This window comes from Lonchura striata, chromosome 5 (genome assembly GCF_046129695.1).
Source record: "Lonchura striata isolate bLonStr1 chromosome 5, bLonStr1.mat, whole genome shotgun sequence".
NCBI classification, from domain to species: domain Eukaryota; kingdom Metazoa; phylum Chordata; class Aves; order Passeriformes; family Estrildidae; genus Lonchura; species Lonchura striata.
The window spans coordinates 20987741-21006126 of record NC_134607.1 but is presented as its reverse complement, the minus strand read 5'-3'; the positions used below and the strand labels follow the sequence as shown (position 1 = coordinate 21006126).

General features: G+C 37.1%; 1 protein-coding gene across 3 annotated transcripts in view; it reads right to left on the bottom strand.

Annotated features, from left to right (window-relative positions):
• CRY1 (cryptochrome circadian regulator 1) overlaps positions 1-18386 on the bottom strand; it is a 39399-nt gene that overhangs the window by 114 nt on the left and 20899 nt on the right. Inside the window, exons 2-13 of one of the 3 annotated variants that reach the window (XM_021535870.3) lie at positions 15855-15963; positions 12411-12553; positions 10867-11051; positions 9444-9532; positions 8731-8871; positions 8325-8636; positions 5728-5879; positions 5428-5630; positions 4580-4681; positions 3479-3571; positions 2207-2278; positions 1998-2105 (exon numbers count right to left, since the gene is read on the bottom strand). In XM_021535870.3, the coding sequence (XP_021391545.1) occupies positions 2002-2105; positions 2207-2278; positions 3479-3571; positions 4580-4681; positions 5428-5630; positions 5728-5879; positions 8325-8636; positions 8731-8871; positions 9444-9532; positions 10867-11051; positions 12411-12553; positions 15855-15963 (1705 nt within the window). In that variant the 3' untranslated portion in view covers positions 1998-2001. Of the gene's footprint in view, positions 1-2; positions 2106-2206; positions 2279-3478; positions 3572-4579; positions 4682-5427; positions 5631-5727; positions 5880-8324; positions 8637-8730; positions 8872-9443; positions 9533-10866; positions 11052-12410; positions 12554-15854; positions 15964-18386 lie in introns of those variants that run through there. The other 2 variants (XM_077783377.1, XM_021535877.3) reach the window with 2 other exon arrangements.

The following is an 18386-nucleotide window of genomic DNA, read 5'->3' as shown; positions in this document are numbered from 1 at the left end:
AAGAAAAAAAGAAGAAAAAAATATTCTTAAGCAGTTTGATGTGAGTCTTTGAAGACAGAACTCAAGGGACCAATATTGATTCCCCCCTTCTCAATGCAGGAAGCCCTGTCCCAACCTGTACTGGCCCAAATACTCAGAATTCTTATTTCTTACCTTAGAGGTTAAAAGGAGAAGGAAACAAAATCAGAGAAACCCAACAAAAGCCTCTGTACTCTCTACTTGAGTGCTATTCAGAAGTACACAACCTTTTGCCAGCAGTGTTTTTGAGTATGATCTTGGCTGATGTTTGTGTTGACTATAATGCTTTTGCAGCATGCTTTGAACACCCCTAACCAAATAATCTTCTCTGCCAAACTAAAAACCCCTCCAACCTGTCTCTTAATTGAAAAAGAACTTAGACAGGAACCAGACGTTCGCTCTGCAGGTACTTCTTCTACACAGACACGAGCACCTAAGGAATTCTGCAATACAAAACATGGATGCTGAATAAATCTACACATACTAAGGATTAGACAGCTCCTGAAACACAGACTCTGTTGGAATTACGTTCCACTCAGGCCGATCCAAGTAACAGAAATCAGTTTGAGAACACAGAAGCAATTTATAGGGCTTCCAGTATGTGAGAAAATAGCAGATGGATCACTCACTAAGGTCTCAGCTCACTTCCTCAATTGACAGCATTACGGAAACAATGCTGTGGTTCTGCACTGAGTGAAATCAGTACAACACAATTGTTCAACATACACCTCAGTAAGTCTGACAAAGTGCTGCCACTGTCTAACAAAAAAAATTAGATCTTGCTGTCAAAACTAAATGAAGTAGCCTGAATTTCCCTTTTAATTTCTAGAGATTATGAATGCACCTCCTACACTTATTGTATGGAATCTCTGTTTTCCAGTTCCAAGAATGTCTCTCCATGTGCTATTATCTCACTGGTTGTGCTATTCTTACTTATTCTTCAAATTTTATGACAGCCAATGCTCCACTTGGTTCTTTTAAACATCTTGATCACTTCACCTTTGCAGCCACACTCCCAGTCTTGAAATCCATTCCCCTCTTACTTAAGACAGTCCTCCATTATTTGGCTTTCCTCTGTGGTAATTACTCTTTCATTTAATTTAATCTCAATTCTTTTCAGGTCATCTGCCTTGTTCCTCTCAAATCAAGCTCACTGGGGGAAGAAGTATAACAATTCTGACCTTTTCTTTCCTCTATCCTGTTCCCAACTTTATCTAAAAATCACAGTTTACTTATCTTCTCTGTTTTGATTATTTTACACATACAAAACTCATTCTCCAGTTTTCTGCTTCTCTCTCCACATTTTCACACCTGTTTGTATCCATCTACAATGCCTTCTTCAAATTCAAGTCTTTTTCACTGCAACTTGACAAACTTGGGCACTCTGAGTAACCTGCTTTGATTACAGACCAATGACAAAGATGTATTTGTCCCTACATCTTCCCACTCAGGAACCACATCAGCATTTTGCAGGTTTTTGGCAGTATCTCTCTGAAGTATGTTCTGCTTAGTCCACTTATGTATCTAAACTAATCCAGGCCCTGAGCTCTTCCTTTTACGTTGTCTTAGTCTCCTGATTCAGGTCACGATACATTCATACAAACAATGCTACTGGCACAGCTTAAGGTGAGATGTCGGAACAGAGAGTAAGTGAAGCTACTTAAGCAGCTCTGCTAATGTATTAAAATCACAGTTTATCCATTTTCCTTTCATTAACACCTGGACAATCTTTAATATGTTTCATTAACACCTGTGTCTGATAATCTTCAGTCTGACTTGATTTTTGCCACTACTTCCTATCGCATATACTTCACAAACTCTTAGAGCCAGAAATTTCATACTGTCTGTTTGTCCCATCCCCAGAAAATAAATACGTACAGCAATAGTTTAGGATCCTTTGCATTGCACTGACATGAATGTTATCACAGACACAAAATTTGTACAGAACTTTGATAACTTGAAGGTGCCTGAGATCTTACCAGTTTAATTTGTGCTCTGTCGCTGGACTTTTGGTCCAACGCTCTGAGTGTCTTCTTCTGGATTTGGGCGTTTCCCTGCACTAATGCCAGTACCAAGGGCCGTTCTTCCTGATAATTTAAAACCAGTGTTTACATTAAGACTCTATTGCACCCTTATATATCCAAGAAAAGTGTTTGGGGTTTTTTTTTTTCATTATTGCTTAAATTACCTGCTTGCAATAAGTGTGATTGCTGATTGTCTCCATGAGCATAGTGTAAGATACTACTTGCTTGACAGTAACCTGTTCAGATACAGTAGATATTTATTATACTACATAAAATTTAGAGCTTCAAGCAAGTGTAAAATTATGTTCTGTACAACAACAAAATGAAGCCAATTGATTTATTTTCCATCATCAAGAAAAATCCTGCCAGAAACTATCCTGAATGCAGAAGAGTATCCTAAATGCAGAATGCAAAAGAAAAATAAGCCTCATGGTAGTCCACAGCAGTTAAACATATATGCACTTATATTTGCAGAGTGAACATTTAGTGCCTATGTATTTGTGCATTATATTTGCAACAAGCAGAATGCTTGTATGCCCAAACACTTTAATTATAAGCTGTTAGAAATTTTAAATTACATTTTAAATTTAAATTTTACTTCTGCCAAGTTCTTTTCATTATTTTGTTATAGCAACGCAAATGAATCCTTGCCATAACTTAGTTGTGGAAAAACAAAAAAAAAGCAAGTAAGCTAAAAGAAAGATGAGAACTTTCTTCTGATTCATGTAAACTATCTACTGGCAACCTTGAAACTGAGAGTTCTGCGTGAATAGTGCAATCAGCAGAAGCAGTTGCAAGGTTTCTTGTTCTGAACAGTTGCGGTGTTCCAGTTACGTTCTGGGTGCTTAAACAAAACACAGATTACAGCCTTTCCTGATCAGTAAACACACCACCTCTGTTAAGACTGCAAAGAAACAAACAGTTGGGTTAAATTTCATTGTAACTTGGATCTATCACAAACCACAGCTTAAGGTTCTGTATAGTTAAAGTAAAAAAATATTTGCTTCTACAATAAGAGACTATCCACACAAAACTGCAGAAATTAATTATATATGGAAAGAGTGGTAGTGCAATCAGGGAAAAGATAACATACAAATTTTGATATCTAACACACAAGGTGAACTTCTGGTTTCCAGTTTCTTTTAAAGTAACCTAGGCTAATGTTTATTTATTATTTTTTTAGTCTTATTTGTGATCCCTCCCACTCAAAACATACAAATACTGCTCTAGATGAGTACTTTAGAGATAAAAATGACAAGACAAGCAAGTTCACTCTAAGAAATAATTTCTATGTTTCAAGAACAGAAACAAGGTCAGTTCACGTTGCAGACAGCAGCTGTCACCCAAAATCTGCCCATGCTATTTTGATGTTTTGTCTGGTTTTCCATAGTTGCAAGGATTTGGAGATCCACTACAGACAGGCACTGCCATAATACCTTGCTGCTGAATTCCACTTGTTCCTGTATGAGAGTCCCCGAGGGCACACGACTGAACAACAGAATGACCATCACCAGTTCCCAGCTGAGCTCCTAGAGAGGCAGGGAGAAGACTTAAATACAACAGAAGGTAAAACTCCAGTTTTGGGATTTAAAATGCAGGGGGTTTACCCCTTTTCAAGACGTAGGCTTTTTATTGTGGGTTTTAAACTTTTTTTTTCCCCCCAAATCCCCGCATTTACAGGTCCGAAGCTCTAACAGTTTTTGTCTTTCCATATTCACTGAACCTCCTACAAAAGGAATACATTTCCGATGTGAAAAGTGTAAGTACATGTATATATTAATGCATTTTAAAGAGAAAAGAGTTAACATAATGTTAGTTGTTTTAAAAATAAGCCTTTCTTGTCATATACATGTCCTAAACTTACAAGAAATAAAAGCTCAAGAACCCTGCTTTAAGGAGTTTGTATTTTAAATCTTTAAGAGAACTGAACTGGTTAAGAACAATAAGGTTCATCTTCCTCCACAACCTTGACTAAAGCCTACAAAGAATATGAAGCCCGTAGATTTCCACTTCCGCTGTATCCTTTTACATTAAAGAGTCTAAGGTGTGTATAGTATTTAAGATACACCATGGATTAATACAATCTTAATACTGTTCTTATTTTTTCTTAATAGAAATAAATTCCAGTAAGGAATCTAATGCCAAAATTAGAAAGCTTTACAAGTTAATAATTCTCACTTGAAAGTTCACTAGTCAACCTTATTATAAACATCAGGATGCTTATATACTTCTAGGACAAAATCATATTCAAATGCTTTTGAAATAAAATTAGATAGTACTTAATAAGTAATTTTTGGAGGGGGAAAAACACAGGTGAAAAATATTTGCATATTTGAGATTAAAAAAATAATTTAAAGATGTCTATATTCAAATACTATCAAGAAGTGAATAAATTTGAAAACATTTGTGACTTGCACTCAGAATTGTCTTATGAAAGCAATTCTTTCTTATAATACAAAAAGGCAAGGGCATTATTATAAAAGAAGTTCATGTAGTCCAGTCACAATAATTCTATGTATTGAAAGAATTTGACTGACCTCCTGTACTACCACAACCAGAAATGCTTTCTCCTGGTGAATAGCCCATTAGGCCACCATTTCCATTTCCATTTGGATTAGAAGGCACAGTTGCAAGAAGACCTAAAAAACAAGACAAAATATATAAAGAAGGATAGCTAGTGGAGGGGGGGAAATCAAGTGCAGCATTCTGTTTTCCTTGTGATAGCCAATTCTCCACCCTCACCTTGAGTGGTTTACTTTTATGACAGGAGAACGCCTCTCTGTCTTGCTTGCTTCTGTTTCTTGCCAAACAATTTTAGTTCATATCTGCTTAATTTTTTCTACATCATATTCTGCATAACTTTTCCAATATTTCTTAGTTACACATATCCAATATGTTTAAATGCAACATATCCTGATTCAATACCCAGTATCTGAACATTCTGACTGCTCACACCTTCCTGAGCAGTGTAGTACACCTGGTTTACCTCTCAGAGTAAAGGGAAGAATCCACCAGGGGCTGGGTTGGTGCCTACTTCTGCAACACATTTGCATGCATATGCAAATACAGTATCACTGAAGTTATGAACCATATTAAATTTCTAAAACTAAACTAAACTGTACGAGAGTTTACCAGAATGCACAGAAGGCCCAGCTTAACAAAAACACTTCCCAAAGACCCAGAGAAAAAAAATTCAGGAAATATTTGGAGAGTCACTCCCCTCAAACTCTTTCCTTTCTCAATTACATGTAGTAAATTGGACACGAACCCTGGTTACCACCCTGAGCTTAGACCAGACTCTCATTGCTATGGGACTAAATTATTAATTGCTAGGAGGTGAGAGAAGTTTTAAATAAATAAATAAAGCAAATATCTATAATCATACCCAGTCCTCTGTATCGTGAAAGCTGCTGGTAGATCTGTTTCATCCTCTCAATATTCAAACGGCTTGCCTCTGCATGGTTTACCATTGGTTTGGGATAATTAACTCCTATAATACATTTTGCAGCCTTCTGGATGTTTTCTGGAGCATTCCAAGGATCATAGATGTATTTTGCAGGGAAACCTCTAAGTACTGGCAAATAACGTCTTTAAAAAATAACAAAAAGGTAAAAAGTTAATGTTAAGTATAAAGCTGCTGAATAGTTTAGGCAACACGCACTACAATTTCTAGATTGTGAGTTACCTGATGTAATCCCCATTTGGGTCAGTTCTTCTGCCAAAACCCACTGGGCAGTAGCAGTGAAAAAACTGTTGAAAGAAGGAACTACAGGACAGCCACATCCAGCTTCCAGCATTCACACTCCAATCTGCATCAAGTAACAGCTCTTCAAAGACCTTAAGAAATCAGAGCAACAAGTTAGTCTGGGCATGGCACACCTTCAAGACACCTACTTTTTCAGGATTAGTTCCCGAGTTTTGTATTTAAGCTCTTTCTTACCTGGCAGCATTTACTGAATGCTCAGTATGCAATTGCAAATGCCTTAATGACAAACTCAAGAACAAAAGAAAAAATCCATAAGCAGGCTTTTATCCTGTAAACAAACTTGTAAACATCTCAGCAAGCTACACATTCTTAAATAAACACATCCTTGAAAATGGCTTCCAAGTGTTATTTGCTGTTTTCAGAAGAATTGCTTCATCACATCAGTTGAGTAAGCTTTGCAAACTTCCAGAAGATGGGGAACATAGAAAGTACATTTTGAACTCAAACTGCTGGTCTGAATACCTCAGCTTGCACAGCAACTTTGACTATGTGAGGAATCCCAAGAGTAGAATTCAAGAGTTTTAGGGCACCCCAAACATGTAGTTGTGTTCTTGAAGGCTAATAGTTAATCTAGCAAGTCAACAGTTTTGAGAACACACTCAAATTCTGAGAGGCATTATGAACCACCAAGAACACTGAAGGTTGGTGTGACAGATAATGAATTCTGGTCTGAAGGCCAAAAAAAAAAAAAAAAAAAAAAAAAAAAAAAAAAAAAAAAAAATATCTTCCAAACACTTTGATTCTAATTTGCTACCTGCTACCCCTATTATATTTTATATATATATATATATAAACAAACTAACAAAAAAACCAAACAAAACATGAGCAAGTTGAAGATTTATGAGGGTTTTACTTTAAATCTGGGGGTCAGCAGCTGTGAAACATTCAAGCTTCCAGCACTGATTGCTTTTTCATCTTCAACACAGGCAGTACTAACTTGTAAAAAAGGAAGTTTATCTGCTCAGTCAGACCATTAGCAATGCAGGCTGACAAAAAACAGAGCGAAGCCTCATTCTGTGAAGGACAACAGTCCTAAAAAGAGTGCACCTAGAAGTAGTTTTAAGAACAGGCACTTATCTAAACATATTTTTGCAAGTTCTGAGTTTCCTTTCAAACTTACATAAATTCCAAATGTTCCAAAGCAACCATCTTTCTTCATGCTAAGGCACTAAAAACTCAGCATTGTAGTACTGCCACCAACTTCAACAAATATTATTCCTGTACAAGGTCTAAATAAGGTAATACTATTAAACAACGATCTCTCAATCTCTTTCTCCATATACTCAATAAGGCATTAATTCCACAGTATACACTGAGGTAGTGTTACAAAAGTATCTTTTACTAAACATCTGCAACTACTTGGGAAAAAAGTATTTTGAAAAATAGGATTTATCTTAAAACGCTTTCAAAAAACGTTTCAAATAGATAGTGACTCATAATGCAACAAGATCCTTGGACATGAAGTGTGTTAGCACACAATTGTTCCACTAGATGCTGCCATCTAGTAAGACTTTGGAAATAACACCACAGGGAATGCCAGATTAACTTTTGCTAGCTATGGAAACTTGAGCTCAACATCTTTCCACTGTACAAGTCTGGAGCCTTCATTTATCTGTATTATTGCAAAAGTAAGAACAAGGTGCCATGTATCTGTAATTTACAGAGTAATTTATCTGGAACATACTGAGTTACCTATGTATGTGTATCTTCAGTGTCTACATTTGTGAACTGCAGAAGTAACCAAAACTTTTAATTGAAAGGTGTTTGCTTACAACTGATTTGTTAAGAAAGAAAATTTCATATGATTATATACATATAGAAATATGGGGTCAAAGTCCTGATGGCAATTACATTTTTTAGATTTCAAAAATAAAATTGTCCAATTCTCAATTTTTCATAGATTATTATTGCTTAGTAAAAATTATGCTACACTTCTAAAAATGTAAAATTAATTGAAAGGCTTAATTAGTGAGAATAAATTATTCTCTTGTTTTCTTCAAAAACCTGATATCTTAGATTTGAAATTCAGCATCTTGCACAAAATTAACTGCAATGAGCCTTCAGCCAAATCATGTTGCCTTTACTCACAGTTCTAACACTGGGCAAAGTGTCAGAAATTGCTGAAAGCACATTCTCAGTTTTTAGTTTTCTCTCTTTTATTCCCATAGTACTTACCCTTTGCAGGGAAGCAGATACAAGATATGAACAGAAATTATTCACACACAGAATGATTGGGGGGAAAAAAATATAAATTACAAAAATTATGCAAGTTTTAGGAAGAAATCTCAAATATGAAAGAATTTCAGACCTATTCTGACTGCAAGAAATGTAACACTCCAATTGAAGAGGACTTTCAAGAGGCAAAATTTCAGCACATCTGGTTTATCAGAACCGATTTCGTCTTGCCCAGAGTTTAAGGTTTAAAATTCAACTTACACCACCACAGTAACAATTCTAGAATTACCATCTGAAACTTTAACAGAGACTTTAAGAAATTCAAGAATAAGAAACAATACCTTCATTCCTTCTTCCCAGCTAATCCAGAGGTCACCTCGAGTCAAAAAGCATGCTACAGCATGCCGGGCTAAATGGTGAATCCAGCCTTCCTGACGAAGCTGTGTCATAATTGCATCAATCCAAGGAAAACCTGTCCTGCCTTCTGCCCATTTGGCCAAAGCCTCAGGATTCTTATCCCATGGAATTTGAACACAGATAGGATTCCCCTCCATTTTATCAAACCGTGGATTGTTAGTCGCTGCTGTGTAGAAAAATTCACGCCATAACAGCTGGCCATAGAGGGAGAGGGGAGGGGAGCTGTTCTTTTTTACCTGAAGATCACCATTAAAGAAAAAAAATTATTAGGAGAAGTAGGTGATAACCATGGCATCTAACAACATGTATCTGACTACACAGTAGTCCTACCTTTTTGTACAGGTCCGTTAATTTGAAATAAAAGAGCCGACAGGACAAACAGCCAAAGCGGAGGTAGGGACTGAGCCCTGTAGGGCTTGCCAGAAGGGAATTTGCATTCATTCGTGGTCTTTCAAAGTTTGCTACCCAAGCCTTAAAAAAAAGAAAACAAAACAAAATCCACACAGCAACATCAGACTAGAGCCTACATAGGGACTCAAAGGGAGAAATCACACACTGTCTGTATCTGAATCCAAACAGTGGACAGATGGTCAGGTCACCTATGATACACAGGCATTCAATCAGCAGAACCTCTAGAAGGTAATTCAACTCAATGCAGAAGGCATGGACTGTCTTCCAGAGCTATCTGTGCCTTTCTTTTAAATACACTGAAAACCTAGACAACTAGCAATACATTAGTTGTCAGAAGAATACCCCTTCAAAGTTATAAAATGTATGGTTTTTTAAAAATAAAATTACTTCCAAAATAAATTTAAGTTTTTTATAGCACAGAAGAGTAAAACAGACTGTGTCTAAAATTCATATCAAAGATAATATACTATCATCTTTAAAAAACAAACTATTGATTCACATCATTGAGGCCTTGAGTTTAAGTTTGTGGGTTTGATTTTTTCAACACAACTTGCCCAAATCCCTCTAGGTTTCACAGTAAAAAGTAACCATATTTCCCAGATATGTCATACTTGCAGTGATCTGAAACACACCTTTCGTTCTAAATGTCTTTCTAAGCGTGTGAGAGCTTCAGTTTCTCCCCCTGGCCACACTGCAGAAGGCAGACCATCTGTGTCAAAACCTGAAAGACAAATTGAAACACAGAAATTGCTTGGTTGCTTATACTGTAATGCAACAAAATTATAGCATATTGATACTTGACTACTGCATCCTTAGAAAAACCATAAGGCGGACACCTGAAAAAGTCTGTCTTAAAACAGTATGCAGCCAAGTCTTCTCAAAGCACATCAAATACCTCTAACTTGCAGCAAAACTCAAATTTTTCCTTCTACATTTACATTAATATACATCACAAATTTCAGATGTTGAATGGTCTTACTTCAGTCCCAATTACACTGGTTCGTTTGGGGTTTTTTTGCATGAAGTGACCCCTCAGATTTTCCAAATCTACAATATGCAGGCTATCCTAAAGCCATAACTTTTTTTTTTTTTAATTACTATTAAGAAGCAATAATTACTTTTGTAATTTACAGAATGTCTAAAAACTTTTCCACCAAGGTAAAAGTATGAGTGCCATCTTCAGAACATTCCGAGGTATCACTGACCTCAAATAACAGAGATTGTTAATTTGACGATAAACACATACTTGAGCCACAAAAGAACAATAAAAAGAAGGCAATCAGATTTTTTCCACATCCTCCCACCTGCCCCGAGACTGCTCACCAGATGTGTGGGGGAACATGTCTTTCTATAGTTTAACCACTGCATAGTGAGATCATTGCTTCTTATACAGGCTTTAAAAACCACGGTCTGTTTTGTAAGAGATCCAATGGACTAGACAAGGTGGTAACAGTTAAGCAAGACCTATCCAGACCTTTTCTTTAGCAATTTGAAGGTCATAGCACATTCGCCTGTATTTTGGGATGTGTGGGAAAACTGGAAAGAGATGAGGAGTTTCACAGGAAAATAGCTGATACTACTCCTTTAAATTACATTTATAGAAATGTAAGACATTTTTTTCCCCTCAGAGCCTTCTAAAGTAATTAATTAACATATTACTATCTTTTTTCAGTATATCAAGAAGAGAGGGTGGTTCTTTTTAAACTAGTTTGCTAAATGACAGATAAATGACCTGAAGCACAAAGATAAAAAGTACATTTAATACAAAATGAAGCAAAGACTATTAATTAGTCGTTTAATGATTATTTGGTACCCTGGGAGTATTACAAGAAGCCAAACAGTACTTAGTATAGTTTGACCTGACCTGTCATTTAGCAGAAAACCAAAATTTACAGAGTTGATTATCTTTTTTTTTGTTCCTTTTGTATGCCATAATTGCCAACCAATCAGGTTAACAATTACCTACTAGCAGGACCTCACTTGTTGTTTTAAGTATTGTGCTTTTAGTGTAGGTTACATCTTGTTTCAAAATGTCAAAGCAATCCCAGAACATACCCAGCTCTTCAAGTGATGGCACACCATATTTCTCATCGTGGTCATCAGAAACTGGAGTACTACATTTTTTCATTACTTCGGGGGTTATAGTCTCCACAGGCATCTCCAAGGGCTCCATTCTACTTATTAGGGTCTGAAATCGCTTGTAAGTAAGAGGAGGCTGTCCTCCATTTAATTCTATTATTCTATATTAAAGAAAAAGAAAAACAGAAAATAAGCATGTCAGACAATAGTATTTAACATTTTTTCTTATCAAATTTACACACCTATACATACACAGAAATATCTCCTTACCTCCCTCCAGCTTAAATGGAACCCCAAATATAATCCAGACAGTTAGAACTTCAAATATACCATCCTTCTTTCCCCACTAGGGAAACATATAAATTTACTGTTTATAACCAAGGCAATTTTCTTCATTCCCAGGTTATAGAAATTTCCTCATGAACAAGGATATAATGAACATGGGCAGTTCAAGGCAAAGAAAAGCAAAGCAGACAGAGATCCTAGCTACATACAGAAGTATCCAAGTCACCTACAAGGCCACAGTATTTACATTCAAAGAAATTCACCTTCCCCTTCTGGTATTGAGAACAGTAGTCAATATTAAAACTGCCTTAATGTGGGGGGAAATTAACATGTGGCTTATACACACTGACTGCTGTAAAAACACAGTTTTGTGTTTTGCATTGCCATTTAAAATATATCTGAAGTCTTGGAAAAAAGGAAAACTTCAAAGAAAAATCTACAAAGTGACAGGTTGAACCAAATTCTTATTTAGCAGGGTGTTTGGGTGGGAGGGGAAAAAAAGAATTTCCAATTGCCAAAGTCAGCTATTGGTTTCAAAAAGTAAATACTTCCAATTTTGCTGCCCTCCCATATGTCTAACAGTCTCTTATACATTGGCTTGTAACAGAATAAAATGGGTAGCTACCATAATAAATCACCTAATATTAAGAGAAGGTACACTGGTAACTAGTTTGTGGATTATGTTTCTATAATAGGGAATTAACACCAATCCCTTAAATAGATCTGTGGAAAAATATAACAAGACATTAAATAAGGTAACACAGGGATAGCAAACAATCCCCAATTACTTATTGAATAGATAATTGGTAGAAAACAGTTCTTTAAAAATTTAAAGGACTTTCTCATAACTTCTGTACAAAAAGTGAAATAAAGACAAAACAAACAAAGCAACTAAACAAAACCAGATGTTATTTGGGAGAAGTTACAGGCATGTTTGAGTAACTTAATTATAAATGACAGCTAATTAACATAAACATTATTTTTAAAGGAACTCCAAATTAAAACTGCATTTCAGATTCAGTTACATATAATTTTTTGGAGTTTCAAAGTTCTACTCAGTATGTAATAAAATTTGTATGGATGGATAAAAGTGAAACATAAAACAAACTCATAGTTTTCCTAACCAAGAACTGTTTGGTGTGGAAAGTAGCCCACAATATATAAATAAATACTACATAAAATTCCAAGGGTTTTTTCCCCTCCTTTTTTAAAATCCAAGGTAAATGGTAACTTACTTGTCTAGGTCATACAATGTATGTGAAATCCGAACAATGACCTCCACTCCTGCTTCACTAGCCAGCTTCTTGATAGCTGCATCTCTTTCCTTCCCAAATGGTTCAGAGTCATATTCAATAGAAAGTTTTGCAATGTTCCATTCCTACAACACAAACCAAAAGTGTGGTCCTTTAGCAACTCAGCTGTATGATTGAGGGTCAGGGAAAGGAGACCTGGAAGGACAGGGGCAGAATGGAACACCAGCTATTACCTGTGGATAGTTATCAGAGATAGATAAAGATCCCAAATATATTAGGCACGCAAATAACAAAAATAAAGTCCAACTTTTTGGCATCTAAGTAGCTATCAGGCATAAAAAAAAAGCTTCCAATCTGTCCTATTACTGTGGGTGCTCACTAATGCCATGTGTAATGGAACAATCTCCATGCAAATTTTGAAAACTCGTGTCTAAATTTAGGATCCACATACCCCAGCGACTCAACAGAAGGGGAAGATGACAAAGGCTGTCTCCTGAGCATGGATCAGCAGCAGTACCTTGCTCTACAGAAAAGCTTTTTACATGCATGTCAGCTTGAGCAACAGAACAGAAATTTCAGGGGAGGTGGTGTGGAAATACTGCCCTGCCCTATCACCAAACACTTTCTTTACCTTTTCCAAATCGCTTCTCTTCACTCAAATAATCATCAAATTCTTAATTTAAAAAAAAAAAAAGAAAATAAAGAAAAAAGGCTTTCTTCTACAAAGAGAATGCCTTATACCCTGAAGTCCAGTATTCTTAATGGCACAGATGCTCTTACCAAGGCCAACAGTCACAGGTGAGGAAAAAGAAGCCAACACAGGGATAAATAATGGCTAAGGCTTCTGGAACAGTAGGAAATTGGAAATCTTAAGTATGCACAAGATGATCCTAGAAAGCCATCACATCAATCAAATACCTTTCTAACCCCTCAGAATCTTAATTACTTGATTTAATATGCCATAGTATTTCAGAGAATTGGATTTAGACCAGAGACAAGGGCACTCAATGCTAATCACCAAGGGTGTGATTTCACTTCTGAACTCCAGCTCTCTCCTAGATGAAGCCCAGCCCTGAGGACAGATGATTCCAAGGAGTGCTTGCTCTTTGAAACAAGGCTGGGATCCCACCATCCTTAGGTCTGCCAAGACTAACCCAGCAAGCCTTGAATCCTCAAGCAACTTCCTACCCCATCATGTAACATCTGCTTCTCATTTCATAATGCTCTGTAACACAAAACCACTGTCTGACGAGTTGCAGCAGATACTTTCCTGAATCCTTCTTTCCCCTGGCGTTTTGCAAAGAGTGTCCAAGAAACAGTCACATCCCTAAGGAAGTCAAGAAACTCTGAGACAACTGCTGTGTAATGTGAATACACCCAGATCACATCAGCACAAGCCAGGCAATTAGAAGAACCACAGACACAGATCATTTTGCACTTACTCATACTGCTGAATGGTTTTAGCAACACTGATGCATTAAAAAAAAAAGTGATTGTTTCAATTCTATTCTCTTTATTAAGCCCAGACCAAAGAGCTAAAGACAGAAAGCAGACCAGGACAAATTGAAGAGAATGAGGCAAGAACAAGCCAAAACTTAAATAAAAGAGCCTAAAGTTGTTTGAGGTCTTTTTTAAGGATAAAGATAGATCAGTGTTCTGCCTTTTGAAGGAATTGTTCAGACTGTGAAAAGGAAAGCCTTACCAAGAAATAGCAGCGATACGTTCATTCCCAGGAAATCCAGAGATACTGGCATCTGTGATAGGGCTCTACACAAGTTCTACTATCTCCTACCTAAGTTAATGACTCCACTGAAGTTATTTTTCCAAACTTAACTGAACTTCTCTTTTCCACATGTGTTCGTTCTTCAGGGTCAGGATCATTGCTCACCTTTGAAACATTTAATAGGGATGATCTGAAAAGCTTTGTTCAGTATTACAAGCCCTTCACTGCACTGCAAGTGTCTGATGTACAGCTACTGCTCTGACAAAAGAAGTTGTGAAATGTAATTAAAGACATAGATGCATGTTCCAGGTCAACTTCACTCAAAAGCAAAGAAAACCTCAAGAGCTTCAGTAACTTGTTTGAGCATAGAGGATGTCCTGAAAAGCCCCTTAGTGAACCAATATATGATAAAGACACTAACTTGAGGAACCAGAAGACACAGACAGATGTGAATGTTCTTTTATGATTGCTGTATGTTATCTACACTACAAGTTATTTTAATTTCCTTCTCAGCGCTAAAATTAATATTCTAAAAATGTGGCAATCCAAGGCTGCCAGGCATAGAAAGATCAGCCTAGCAGCAAAATCTGAAACAGGAGCAAAGTAGCCATTAAGGTATTTAAGAAGACTTGTCACAGGTTGCTCAAACCCAGAAGGCAACACACAAAGCAGGAAGACCTTTGCTCCTAATTAAATGCAATCAAACTCAGTTTGGCAGACAAATACAACAAGCTTGAATATCTGAGGGGTTGCAAGCAGTAGCTAATGCCACAGTACTCCTCCAGGAAATTCTTCACTGAGAGAAAATCAAGGAAAAACCAGTAGAAGTATCATCCAGTTAGCATTTCATGACAAAATCACAATAATGAAGATGGAAATGTGGTTTGAATTTTCAGGCTGAATTTGAATTTGAAGACGTGGGAATAAAAATAATGAACATACAACCTCTTCGGAAAAATGGATATCTCCTTTTGCATCCCTCAGTCTTGCATGTTTCAGTCACCTCAATCATTCTGAAAAAACTCTTCAAATCAATTTGCCAAATGTTCATTTTTACAATACTATTATAGTACTACTACATTAAATACACTATTATCCATAGACAACATATTACCATCAGTAGCAATCAATCACAGCTTTAATTCTCTCAGTGAGAGCCCATCCCACAAAACCCTTAAATTTCTTTGACTAGAAATTGCTTTTTAGTATGCTTTTAACACTCTTACTACTAGAAGAAAGCTTATTAAATCACCTTTAATGGCCAAAAAGCAATCACAGCAGACATGTGGCCTAAATAAAACATTGCTTTTACAAGTCAAGCTTTTGTGCACAATTTTTGTGCAAAATTTTGTGCACAAAATCACAAAATTTTATTTCAGTACTACAAAGGGAATCTGTAAAGGAAAATGCAGTAATATATAATACCTACACTTAGCAAAACATTTCAAATCAATGCTTTTTCTGGAAAGAAAGAAACAAAACCCAGGAAAGTCTTAAAGCAACTCAGCTCAGTTGATGATACATACATCAGAGAGGAAAAATTCAAAACTAACACAAATAACCTTAATGAAAAACTGCAAAAGGATAGATCAGTATTTCCATAAATAACTTGCACTGAATGAAACAGTACAAGAAATATTCCTAGCAGTGATTAGTTTGTTGGTCATATTTGTGGATAGAAACAACTGTTAGGTGGTATTTACCTTAAAAAGCCTGGGGAAAACATCTGCTGGCTGTCCACGGATAACAAACAAACGTGAACTCAGTTTTCGCAGATTGGCATCAAGATCCTCGAGACATTGAAGCAGGAATCTGCAAGAATTTAAAAGAACATTTATTTTCTGAGGCAAACCAGACAATTTTACAATAGAATAAGGTAACAAAGAAGAATAATCAACAGCAATTATCAGACTTTGAAAATTTGGTGTATATTTTAGTGTTGCATTCATGTTCACATCCTAATTACACTTGGCTTATAGTGGTATGACACCATGTAATATATTCCATAATATGTAATTCATAAAACCAAACCGCATTGTCATTTCAGCTTTCTACTCAACGTTATTCAGCTCTGGAATGGACTAAAACATACTCTAGTCTCAACTAAAACTACAAGTATCTTGTCATTGTAAAGACAGAAAAATTCCTACACTACATAAAAACCCCAAAGAACAAAGAGATAATCAGCTGTTGGCACACTGCTACTAAACTTAACCCAAGCCCTTCTTACAACACTGAACTGTTACTAAAAACAGCATACCAGGAGAACACAATCATGACTATCCCTCTGCCCTTCATTTATAGAAACAGCCCTCTATATAACATATGCATCTTGGCTGTAACTTCACTAGAATTATTTAATAAGAAAATTAGCACATCAGGCAAAAAAAAAAAAAATAAAAAGGGGGTGGAAGAATGGGGTGCTGCAAATCTGCAAGTGTTCAAGGGAAACAAGCAGCAACAAAGAATATTGAGACAGGTTCACATGAGCAAAAAATTTATTAGAAGATATAATAACTAGAATAACTCTGATGGTGAAAGCAGTTTGGGAAGAAATGAAAACAAAAGGTAAGAGGAAAAAGAAAAAACTACCTTGCAGCCAGCTGGAAAGAAAAGTGTTGGAGATCCCCCAGATGAGTGCCCTTCCCCTGGACTCCCTCCAGTCTAACAAGTGGCTTCTCCAGAGTATTTTTCTCATGGTCAGCAGGTTGAGGAAGGTGATCCTCTCCCTTTACTCTGCCATGGTGAGGCAACATTTGGAGTGCTGAGTCCAGTTTTGGGCTCCCTAGCCCAAGAAAGACCAGAAAGTATTGGGGAGGGTCCCGTACAGGGCTACAAAGATGCTGAGGGGACTGCAGCATACATCTTACAAGGAAGGGCTAAAAGAGTTGGGCCTGTGTAGTCTGGAGGAGATTACTGAGAGGGGATCTTATCAATTCATACAGATATCTTAAACACAGTAGCAAGAGGACAGGGTCAGACTCTTTTCAGTGACACTCAGCAATAAGACAAGGAGCAACAGGCACAAAATAAAACAGGAAATTGCCTCTGAGTATAGGGAAAAACTTTTTGAGGGTAACAGAATACTGAAACAGGCTGCCCAGAGAGGTTGCAGTCTCCTTTCCTGGATATATTCAAAGCCCATCTGGACATGATCCTGTGCAACCTGCTCCAGGTGAACCTGCTTTAGCAGGGACAGTTGGACTAGGTGATCTCTAGATGTCCCTTCCTACCCCAACCATTCTGTAATTCTGTAGTGACAACATACATTTCGCCCAGGATTCGCTCAAGCCCTCTCAGCCATTCCTCCTTACAGTGCTGTTGGCCCTCAGCAAAGCACATGCTGATCGGGGCAACTGCTGAGTCAGTGCCTGCTGGTCACAGCTCACACTCCTGCCATAAACACAAGCTACACCCAAAGGGGGCAAAAAAAAGAGGCAATTCCCACACTGCAGTCCATTACTCCTGAGAAACCCTGCTGTAATGATTGTGCAGGTGCAAGGCCACAGCGATAACACCTCCAGAACAAGTGCCTGAGAGCAAGGCAGGGGAAGCAGTGCCAGGTGGAGACCGTGCCTGCTGAGAAGTGGCACAGCTACCACTGAAGGGCATGAGCACCTCTGCAAGTGCCCACCATGGTATGAAGACAAAAGCACTGACCAACCAGGTCTAAGAAAATCACGAGTTCATATTCATCTAAATTTTGAAGACAAATCTTAAAAGCTAACTAGATACAATGAAAACGCTGTGCCTTCTAGGAGAGATATAGCATACATGATTGCTGTAAACCTGCTAATACCCATTTTCTAAGTATTTAGCAACATGTCAGTGATGTCTATCTAATACACATTACTTCCAACTATACATGGGGGAAAAACTTAACAAAAATAATATCTGAAAGGCTGGGAGGAACCTCCCCTGGCTGCTATTAAATATGTAAAATGTGTGGCTCACTTGACCTGAAAGAATAAGAACAGGCCTCTTGGCAGCCAGCATAAAAGAACAGAATGGCTTCTTGGCTGGCAAACTATGTTTATATGTTTAATGACTGGAACAAACCAGAAATGCCTAATTTTTCTCACTTTGCTCAGTTTTGTTTTGAAAAAACTCTGTGGTAGCTAGAAAAGAAGAAGAAACTTCTCTATACTCATTTAGTTAGAAATCATGCAGTAGTTATTTTAAGAATCAGATAAGAGTTGCATATGCTTCTGTCAGAGAGAACTTGAGCTCCATGT